Source organism: Eleutherodactylus coqui, chromosome 6, assembly GCF_035609145.1.
Source record: "Eleutherodactylus coqui strain aEleCoq1 chromosome 6, aEleCoq1.hap1, whole genome shotgun sequence".
Taxonomy (NCBI): Eukaryota; Metazoa; Chordata; class Amphibia; order Anura; family Eleutherodactylidae; genus Eleutherodactylus; species Eleutherodactylus coqui.
Window position 1 is genome coordinate 111,036,055 of NC_089842.1, and position 10,568 is coordinate 111,046,622.

General features: G+C 48.0%; 1 protein-coding gene across 1 annotated transcript; it reads right to left on the minus strand.

Annotated features, from left to right (window-relative positions):
• Positions 1-485: 485 nt before the first annotated feature.
• On the minus strand, positions 486-959 carry LOC136571753 (aspartate and serine-rich protein-like). Its single transcript, XM_066572386.1, has one exon. It carries the CDS (start codon positions 957-959, stop codon positions 486-488), a length of 474 nt encoding a protein of 157 aa, XP_066428483.1.
• Positions 960-10,568: the final 9,609 nt, after the last annotated feature.

Below are 10,568 nucleotides of genomic sequence, written 5' to 3' on the forward strand. Positions count from 1 at the left end.
AGAGGGCCAGGCTATCACCACCTCTTTTCCAAAAAAAGAATTCCCTTTTTGAAGAGGACCCCATAACAAATGTTCCTGCATCCAAGCTCCCAGCTACAGAAAAATTTATTAAAAACATGGCTGCTATGTCCGCCTAGTGCACTAAGGCGCCACTCCTCAGAACGGACACAAATGTGTCATATTTAAAACCTATTTTGGGCTGTCAGTGTTGGGGCTGCAGTGCCAGAGGTGATAGTGTTGGGCTGTCAGTGCTGGGGGTATCAGTGCCGAGGGTGTCAGTGTTGGGGCTGCCAGTGCCGGGGGTGTTAATGTTGGGGCTGTCAGTGGCAGCGGTGTCAGTGCTGGGGCTGTTAGTGGCGACGGTGTCAGTGTTGCGGGTGTCAGTGCCTGGGGTCTCAGTGTTGGGCCTGTCAGTGCCGGTGGTGTCATTGTCGGGGGTGTCAGTGTTGGGTGTGTCAGTGCTGGGCGTATTAGTGTTGGGGCTGTCAGTGCCAGGGGTTGTCAGTGTTGGGGCTGTCAGCACCTGGGGTGTCGGCCTTGGACATGTCAGAGCTGTCAGTGTCGGGGCTGTCAGTGCCAGCACTGTCAGTGGTGGCGGTGTTAGTGGCGGCGGTGTCAGTGTTGGGGGTGTCCGTGTTGGCACTGTCAGTGCCGAGGGTGTCAGTGCTGGGGACGCCATTGCTGGGGCTGTTAGTGCCAGTGCTGTCAGTGCCGGAGGTGTCAGAGCTGTCAGTGCCTGGGCTATGAGTGTTGGGGGTGTCCGTGCCAGTCGTGTCAGTGTTGGGCATGTCAGTGCCAGCAGTGTCTATGCCAGGGCTGTCAGTGCCAGGTGTGTCAGTGCTGGAGGTGTCAGTGCCTTGGCTCTCAGTGTCGGGGGTGTTAGTGCTGGGACTGTCAGTGTTGGGGCGGTCAGTGCCGGGGGGTGACAGTGCCAGGGGTGTCAGTGTTGGGCGTTTCATTGGTGGGGCTGTCAGTGCCAGCGGTTGTCAGTGTTGTGGCTGTCAGCGCTGAGGGTGCCAGTCTCGGGCGTGTCAGAACTGTCAGTGTCAGGGCTGTAAGCGTTAGGGCTGTCAGTGCCAGGGGTGTCAGTGCCGGGGCTGTCAGTGTTGGGGCTGTCAGTGACAGGGCTGTCAGTGGCGGCAGTGTCAGTGTTGGGGGTATCAGTGTTGGGGCTATCAGTGTGGGTGGTGTCTTTGTTGGCGGTGTCAGTTTTGGGCCTGTCAGTGCCTGGGGTTGTCAGTGTTGGGGCTGTCAGCGCCGGGGGTGTCAGTCTCAGGCTGTCAGCGTTAGGCATGTCAGTGTTGGGCGTCTCAGTGCAAGGGTTGTCTGTCCTGGGGGTGTCAGTGTTGGGGCTGTCAGTGCAAGGGGTTGTCAGTGTTGGGGCTGTCAGTGCCGGGGGTGTCAGTCTCGGGTGTGTCAGGGCTGTCAGTGTTGGGGGGTGTCAGTGTTGGGGCTGTCAGTATTGGGCGTGTCAGTGTCCGGGGTGTCTGTCCTGGGAGTGTCAGTGGGGGGGCTGTCAGTGCTGGGGTTGTCAGTGTAGGGGCTGTTAGCACCGCAGCTTTCAGTGTTGAGGGTGTCAGTCATACCAGGATTTCTGTCTCTCACCAGCACTTCAGCCAGCAAAGACATTCATAGTGTCAGGACAGTGAGGAAGAGAGATGCTCCGAGACTGTGAACGTCGCTGTCATCAGCCCACATCGGTACCAATCTGATGACCTCATTGCCTGGTGCCAAATTGGTAGATATGGAATCCCGTGATGAGAAGATTTGCTAGCAATTATCTATCAATAGCATGAAATCACTCCATATTATGTCAAGACACTTCACCAGTGAGAATCTCAATGAAATTCTACTTTATTATCAACATTGCCAACTCTTATACAGACAGAAGGGGACATATTCAAAAGTTACTTGGTACAAAGATTAGTGTTACATAGGTGACAAAGCTTATTGATTATAAGTAGAGATGAGCGAACGTACTCGGTAAGGCCGATTTCGCAATCGAGCACCGCGATTTTCGAGTACTTCACTACTCGGGTGAAAAGTACTCGGGGGCGCTGTGGGGCGGGGCGTGGTGTGGTGGAGCAGGGGGTAGCAGTGCGGAACAGGGGGGAGCTCTCTCTCTCCCTCTCCCCCCCACTCCCCTCTGCAACCCCCCGCTCACCCACAGCGCCCCCGAGTACTTTTCACCCGAGTAGTGAAGTACTCGAAAATCGCGGTGCTCGATTGCGAAATCGGCCTTACCGAGTACGTTCGCTCATCTCTAATTATAAGGCTTATTGACATCTACCAAGTAGTCTCAAAACTCTTAAGTCAGGATATTGCTGTTGCATTAGACACTATTTCTGCTATAGTTGTGTGTCTTCTCTGTTAACATAGCTTAGCCTTATTTAATTTGTCTGTTGACTTCTTATCTTAAAACCCTAGTCACTGGCACTACAAAGCATAGGTTTTAGTCTTCTATTTAAGGGCCAATAGTCCAATACAAGGTAAGAAACATACACTTATTGCATTCTGAAACTTAACACTTTATATTCCATGACATCGCTTAGCAACTCTTGAATCTCCATAACGTCACTCCCACTATACTTTAACGTTTGACAGGGCCCAATGGGTCACTGAATGAACATTACTTAAATTTTGGAATTTTATGTCGCTGGGGAGGGTCTGACGAATCAAATGACAATAGGGTTGCCACCTTTGTCACAAAAAAATACCGGCAATGGTAAAAAGGGCCGTGTCTTGGGGAACATGTCTTGAGGGCGTGGATTATCGCAACATTTTTTTCTCCTCTATCTCCTGGATCCCGTGCAGTGGCGGTGCACATGCGCAGGTTCCAGGCCACCGTGTTCATGTGAGTAGATGATGGTGTAAATCACCTTAGGTCAATGATCTGCGCCTGCATGTAGATTGTATACGAGCGTCTGCAGGGTGTTCTCGCGAGTAGATGACGTTTAGTGTGACTCACACTAAACATCATCTACTCATGAGAACACGCTGCAGTCTGCAGACGCACGCATCGCAAACAATCTACACGCAGGTGCGTGTGTCATCCCGCAAAGTGGCCCTAGCATTAATAGTGATATCCCACAGAGCGGCGACAGTGGTAATAGTGAAACCTCACAGTGCCCCCCAGTAGTAATGGTGAAATCCCACAGCGGCCCCCTGTAGTAATAATGGCATCCCACAGTGGCCTCAGTGTAATAGTGACATCACACAGAGGCCCCCTGTAGTAATGGTGACATCCCACAGTGGCCACCTGTAGTAATGCTGACATTCCACAGTGGCCCGCTGTAGTGACAGTGCGCCCCTGAGACCCATATACTTACCCCCTCCTCCTAGTGGAAGCACCTCTGCCCGGCGTGTTGCCAGCAGCGCTGATCGCAGATGCACACTGTGATGTCAGTGAGTTGCCGAACTCCTCTTCCCCTGCACTTGCGGAGCCTAGGAAACGTCAAGGAGGGGGAGGAGGATCCCGGATGCACACTGATGTCACAATGTGCTCCGGGATCAGCGCCACTAGCAGCGCAGCTGAGTGAATACCGGCAGTGGAGCCGCAGCCCCTGCTGGTATTCACTAATGTGGTGAGTGGCCGATGGCGACGCATGCCAGCTGGGGCCCGACCAAAATACCAGCCTGTAATATGGCGGGCAAAAAAAAAAAATACCAGCATCGGCCTAGCAGGAAAAATACTGGACGGATAGCCACACTAAATTACACCAAAATCATCCTTCTAAGGTGAGGCAAGAGGACCAAAGATTAGTGCAGGAAAAAACATGCAGGGTTATTTATATTAGATAGGTGCACCATCTACTGGTTAAATTTTACTTCTAAAGGCCCATTTACACCAGCCGATGATTGCTAAAAAATCGCTAATCGGCGATTGTTTTAGCGATAATCGATGCGTGTAAATGTGCGCCCATCACCCGCTTTTCGGGCACTGTTAGCTGATCGTTAAATTCGAGCTAAGCTAAAAATCGTCATTCACTTTTATCAGAAGTTCTCCATGGGGAGTGCTGATAACATTGTTTCCCCTTGGAGAACAAAGGATCTGAGTGCAGGGAAGGCTTCATTTGCACCCCTAATTGGTATTTAAGTAGCTGAGTAGCTACTTAATACTTTATGCAAAATGATCCTTCAGCGATCATTTCCATTTGAGCGATCTTTGAGCGATCATCAGCCCGTGTAAACCAGCCTTTACTTGACTGCTCTCTCTATGTGGGATTGTTTGCATAAAGTTTTGGGATTCAAAGCAAGAAGATATCTGTGATGTTATCAGTGTGTGCTTCTCTGTAAGATAGACAATGTACCGGATCCCAGCATTCATACAGAGGGACAAGTGTTCCCTGTATGGTGTAATCACAGAGTATGTGTTTTCTGTATGTCTGCAACAGCAGGGGAGGGGGCTGGAGGCAAAGTATAAGCCACACACACGTGTTTCCACCTAATTGGGGTTAGCAAATGATTTAAGCATTGCCTAAATTCAGGTTTTTTTAATGCCTCTGATGAATCTAGGTTTACTAGAGTAATATGTAAGGGCGCTTTCAAACAAGCATATATCAGCCGTCCGTTTTCACAGACTGCCGATTCCAATGCATCAGATCACATGCTTGTATTCCCGCAACGTAAAAGCGCCCATCTGGCCAATTTAGGGCCAGGCATTTTTATGTTGGGCCCAAAAGATAGTCCTGGAACTAACTTTTGGGACGAAATACATCAGCTGCTGCATGGGCTCCTATGCCAATGACAGCGGCTGGAGAAGGGAGGTGGGAGGGAGTTTAGCAGTGTGACTGCTAAACTCCCTCCCTCTTCTCTCCTCCCCTCTGGCTGATTGCAATGCAAGGAGTTGGGATGAGGGAGGAGCTAAGCACCGCCCCGTCCCGCCTCCTCCCATTGCTGGCTGCTAAGAAGAGGAGGGGCAGGGGCTTATCTCCGATCCGCCCCTTCCATTGCAAACAGCTGTTTAGGAGGTTAGGGGGAGGGAAGGGGCAACGGCATGGTGGCTTCGGCGTATATGCGCTGGGGCCCATGCCATCTGAATGGGCGCACAATTGTTAGATTTGTGCGCCCGTTCACGAGTTTTTAAGCCTCAGATGCTAGCGTATATCGGCCGACTGAGAAAACGGCAGCCAATATATGCTAGTGTGAAAGAGCCCTAAGGTTGAGGGGCCAGGGACCTTGCTACGATAGGCTAAGCAATGATTGTTCTCAGCAAGAGAAACCAGGTAGTCCTGTAGATGATACTTTTTAATGGCAAACAAAAATACATGATGTTATAGCAAGCTATCTGAGCTTAAAATCGTGTGAAGGAAGCATAACCAAGTCATGGTGAAAGTCACAGCTATTTTTTGTGATTTTACACACCTGGCTGCGTCTTCTGACACTGCACCAGCCCTGAAATCCCTTCCTCGGAGAAACAAGGAAAATGACTTAAAGGGGTTGTCTCACGAAATCAAGTGGGGTTATACACTTCTGTATGGCCATATTAATGCACTTTGTAATGTACATTGTGCATTAATTATGAGCCATACAGAAGTTATCAGAAGTTATTCACTTACCTGTTCCGTTGCTAGCGTCCTCGTCTCCATGGTGCCGTCTAATTTTCAGCGTCTAATCGCCGGATTAGACGTGCTTGCGCAGTCCGGTCCTCTTCTCTTCTGAATGGGGCCGCTCGTGCCGGAGAGCGGCTCCGTGTAGCTCCGCCCCGTCACGTGCCGATTCCAGCCAATCAGGAGGCTGGAATCGGCAATGGACCGCACAGAAGCCCTGCGGTCCACCGAGGGAGAAGATCCCAGCGGCCATCTTCACCAGGTAAGTAAGAAGTCACCGGAGCGCGGGGATTCAGGTAAGCACTGTCCGGTTTTCTTTTTTAACCAGTGCATCGGGTTTGTCTCGCGCCGAACGGGGGGGCTGTTGAAAAAAAAAAAACCCGTTTCGGCGTGGGACAACCCCTTTAATATGCCTCCTATAGGAGTCTATGAAGCTGCAGGTGTTTTTCCATCAAAAGATACAATAAGTCCTATTTTTTGACGGGGAGAAATATCGGCATTAAAAAACACAATATTGCTCATCTAAATGAATCAATAAGAAACCATTGGATCTTTTAGACGCGATTTATTGATGCACCTAATCTGCATTAAAATAATGCTCACGTGAAGTAGCCCTAATGGCCCCTTTACACGCAAAAACAATCTTTCAAATGATTGAAAAATTGACAGTTTTGCGATCATTTTGCATAAGGTGTTAATGCACACTAATGTCCATCAACACTTTATAATCTTCATTTGCGTGTAAAATGGCCTCCGGGAGCTGTTTGCAGAGCAAAGCATGTGATCTGAGCTTTGCACACGGCTCCTTTGTTCTCTCACGGGCTGTTGGCAGAATACAATGTAATATCCACCTCCTGTGGAGAACACATTGCGCAGTCCCTGTTATCTTGTCTAAGGCTGACCAATGGATTTTAAGCTCACCTTAAAATCATCGTTCAGCTGAAAAGTAAATGATGGCAGCATTTACACGCAAAAATGATAGCTCATTTGTGGTTGTTTGACTGAATTTTGAGCGATAATCGTTGCGTGTAAATGGGCCTTATGGCTGTTAGTACCAGCTGAAGCATCAAGACAGTAAAACATGTGGCAGTTAGTGATCAAGCCTGTTTGCACCTTAATTATCAGGCCAAATTTTGGAAATCTGATATGTGTCACTTTAACATAGAATAACTTCTTAAAGGTTTTGCATATCCAAGTGATTCTGACATTGTTTTTTCATCACATATTGTTCTTTATTTAGGTGGTGAAAACAGATTGATAGAATTTATGCATATTTATTAAAAGCACCAAAATTAGGAAAATATCATTTTTTCACATTTTCAATTGCAATATCTCCAATATATGCAAACATACTGTACAAACAGATATATTTCTATGTGTTTACTTTATTCTGAAAGCACATTTGAAAAAACTTTTTTAATTTATTTTTTAAACTATTTAGAAGAAATGGCTGAGTGCTGCCTGTGATTGACTGAGCGCTGTGGCCAATCACAGGCAGAACTCAGCTGTCATTTAATGAATAGCTGAGCATTACCTGTGATTGGCTGAGTGCTCAGCCAAACAGACGCAGCCCTTTCAGATGGTGGGGATTTTATATCCCCACCTGCTGAAAGAACTTCATTACAGTGCCGGGGACCAAGCAGATAGAGGTGCGGCAGAGAGATGAGTATATATATATATATATATATATATATACACACATGTATATATTTTACTACAGCTAGGGATGATTTTCAGGGAAGGACTTCTATTTAAAGCCATTCCCCGAAAATCACTGTGCAGGGTGCCGGGATCCCATTGCTTTCAATGGGCCGCTGGCAGAGGCGGCCCCATTGAAATCAATGGGAGAGCTTTGTGATCCTCTGTCATAGCCGAAGAACCGATAGTCACGTCGACAGCCTGCAGGACTTTAACCCCTTCATGACATGGCCTATTTTGGGCTTAAAGGGGTTGTCTCGAGAAAGCAAGTGGGGTTAAGCACTTCTGTATGGCCATATTAATGCACTTTGTAATATACATCGTGCATTAAATATGAGCCATACAGAAGTTATTCATTTACCTTCCCTGCGCTGGCGTCCCCGTCTCCATGGCTCCGTCTAACTTCAGCGTCTAATTGCCCGATTAGATACGCTTGCGCAGAAGGGTCTTCTGCCTTTGGCTCTGTCCGGCAGCAGCGGCGTTCTGGCTCCGCCCCTTGTACGCGTCATCGCGTAGCTCCGCCCCGTCACGTGTGCCGATTCCGGCCTCCTGATTGGCTGGGATTGGCACACGTGATGGGGCGGAGCTACGTGATGACGCGTACAAGGGGCGGAGCCAGAACGCTGCTGCTGCCGGACAGAGCCGAAGGCAGAAGACCCTTCTGCGCAAGCGCGTCTAATCGGGCGATTAGACGCTGAGGTTAGACGTAGCCATGGAGACGGGGACGCCAGCGCAGGGAAGGTAAGTGAATAACTTCTGTATGGCTCATATTTAATGCACGATGTATATTACAAAGTGCATTAATATGGCCATTAGAGATGAGCGAACGTACTCGTCCGAGCTTGATATTCGTGCGAATATTAGGGTGTTCGGGATGCTCGTTACTCGAAACGAATACCACGCGGTGTTCTGGTTACTTTCAGTTTCCTCTCTGAGACGTTAGCGCGCTTTTCTGGCCAATTGAAAGACAGGGAAGGCATTACAACTTCCCCCTGTGACGTTCAAGCCCTATACCACCCCCCTGCTGTGAGTGGCTGGGGCGATCAGATGTCACCCGAGTATAAAAGTCGGCCCCTCCCGCGGCTCGCCACACATGCCTTGTGAGTTAGCTGAGGGAAAGTACTATCGTGCTGGTGCTGCTGTAGGGAGAGCGTTAGGAGTCAGTGTAGGCTTCAAGAACCCCAAAGGTCCTTCTTAGGGCCACATCTACCTGTGTGCAGGCTGCTGCTAGCAGTGTTTTTTTTTTTTTTCTCTCAAAATCGGCAGTGCAGAGCATTGCACCCGGTATTAGGGACAGAAGTGGTGCATAGGCAGGGAGAGTGTTAGGAGTGAGTGTAGCCTTCAAGAACCTCAACGGTCCTTTCTAGGGTCAAATTTAAGCGTGTGCAGTACTGTGCAGGCTGCTGTTAGCAGTGTTGCATTTTTTTTTTTTCTAAAAATCGTCTGTGCAGAGCATTGCACCCTCCATTGATACTACAGGGACAGAATTGTGTAGGCAGGGCCACAACACAGTTATTGTTCATTGAATATACGCAGTGGGTCCTTCCCTTTGCAAAAAAGGAAAATAAATTATATTTGGCCTGCCTGTGTCAGTCCTAAGGTCTCCGTGTACGTGTGTGCTGCGTGGAGAACGTACAAAAATCAGACGCAACCAGCTACGGTTTACTGCAGGCTTGCGCCATTGTCTTTCCTGACTGGCAAATACCTGCTCTGCTAGAGTTAATAACTCTGCTACACTAAAGTTGTGTGTCACTTTTTCAGGGCCACACTACAGTTCTAAAAGTTATTGTTCATTGAATATACACAGTGGGTCCTTCCCTTTGCAAAAAAGGAAAAGAAATTGTATTTGGCCTGCCTGTGTCAGTCCTAAGGTCTCCGTGTACGTGTGTGCTGGGTGGAGAATGTACAAAAATCAGATGCAACCAGCTACGGTTTACTGCAGGCTTGCGCCATTGTCTTTCCTGACTGGCAAATACCTGCTCTGCTAGAGTTAATAACTCTGCTACACTAAAGTTGTGTGTCACTTTTTCAGGGCCACACTACAGTTCTAAAAGTTATTGTTCATTGAATATACGCAGTGGGTCCTTCCCTTTGCAAAAAAGGAAAAGAAATTGTATTTGGCCTGCCTGTGTCAGTCCTAAGGTCTCCGTGTACGTGTGTGCTGCGTGGAGAACGTACAAAAATCAGACGCAACCAGCTACGGTTTACTGCAGGCTTGCGCCATTGTCTTTCCTGACTGGCAAATACCTGCTCTGCTAGAGTTAAAGGGGTGGTCTCGCGAAATCAAGTGGGGTTATACACTTCTGTATGGCCATATTAATGCACTTTGTAATATACATCGTGCATTAAATATGAGCCATACAGAAGTTATTCACTTACCTGCTCCATTGCTAGCGTCCCCGTCGCCATGGTTCCGTCTATTTTCGGTGTCTTCTTGCCTTTTTAGACGCGCTTGCGCAGATCCGTCTTCTCCCTTCTTCTCCCTTCGGCTCCGCTCGGCAGCATCGGCATTTTGGCTCCGCCCCCTTGTACGCATCATCGCGTAGCTCCGCCCCTGTCACGTGCCGATTCCAGCCAATCAGGAGGCTGGAACCGGCACACATCATGGGGCGGAGCTACGCGATGATGCGTACAAGGGGGCGGAGCCAAAATGCCGATGCTGCCGAGCGGAGCCGAAGGGAGAAGAAGGGAGAAGACGGATCTGCGCAAGCGCGTCTAAAAAGGCAAGAAGACACCGAAATTAGACGGAACCATGGCGACGGGGACGCTAGCAATGGAGCAGGTAAGTGAATAACTTCTGTATGGCTCATATTTAATGCACGATGTATATTACAAAGTGCATTAATATGGCCATACAGAAGTGCTGAACCCCACTTGCTGCCGCGAGACCACCCCTTTAATAACTCTGCTACACTAAAGTTGTGTGTCACTTTTTCAGGGCCACACTACAGTTCTAAAAGTTATTGCTCATTGAATATACGCAAAATTCGATTATGATGTAATAATGTAACATTCCATTATGATGTCATAATGCAAAATTCCATTATGATGTCATAATGTAACATTCCATTATGATGTCATAAAGCAAAATTCCATTATGATGTCATAATGCAACATTCTATTATGATGTCATAATGCAAAATTCCATTATGATGTCATAATGTAACATTCCATTATGATGTCATAATGCAAAATTCCATTATGATGTAATAATGTAAAAATTCCATTATGATGTCATAATGCAAAATTCCATTATGATGTCATAATTCAAAATTCCATAATGATGTCATAATGCAACATTCCATTATGATGTCATAATGC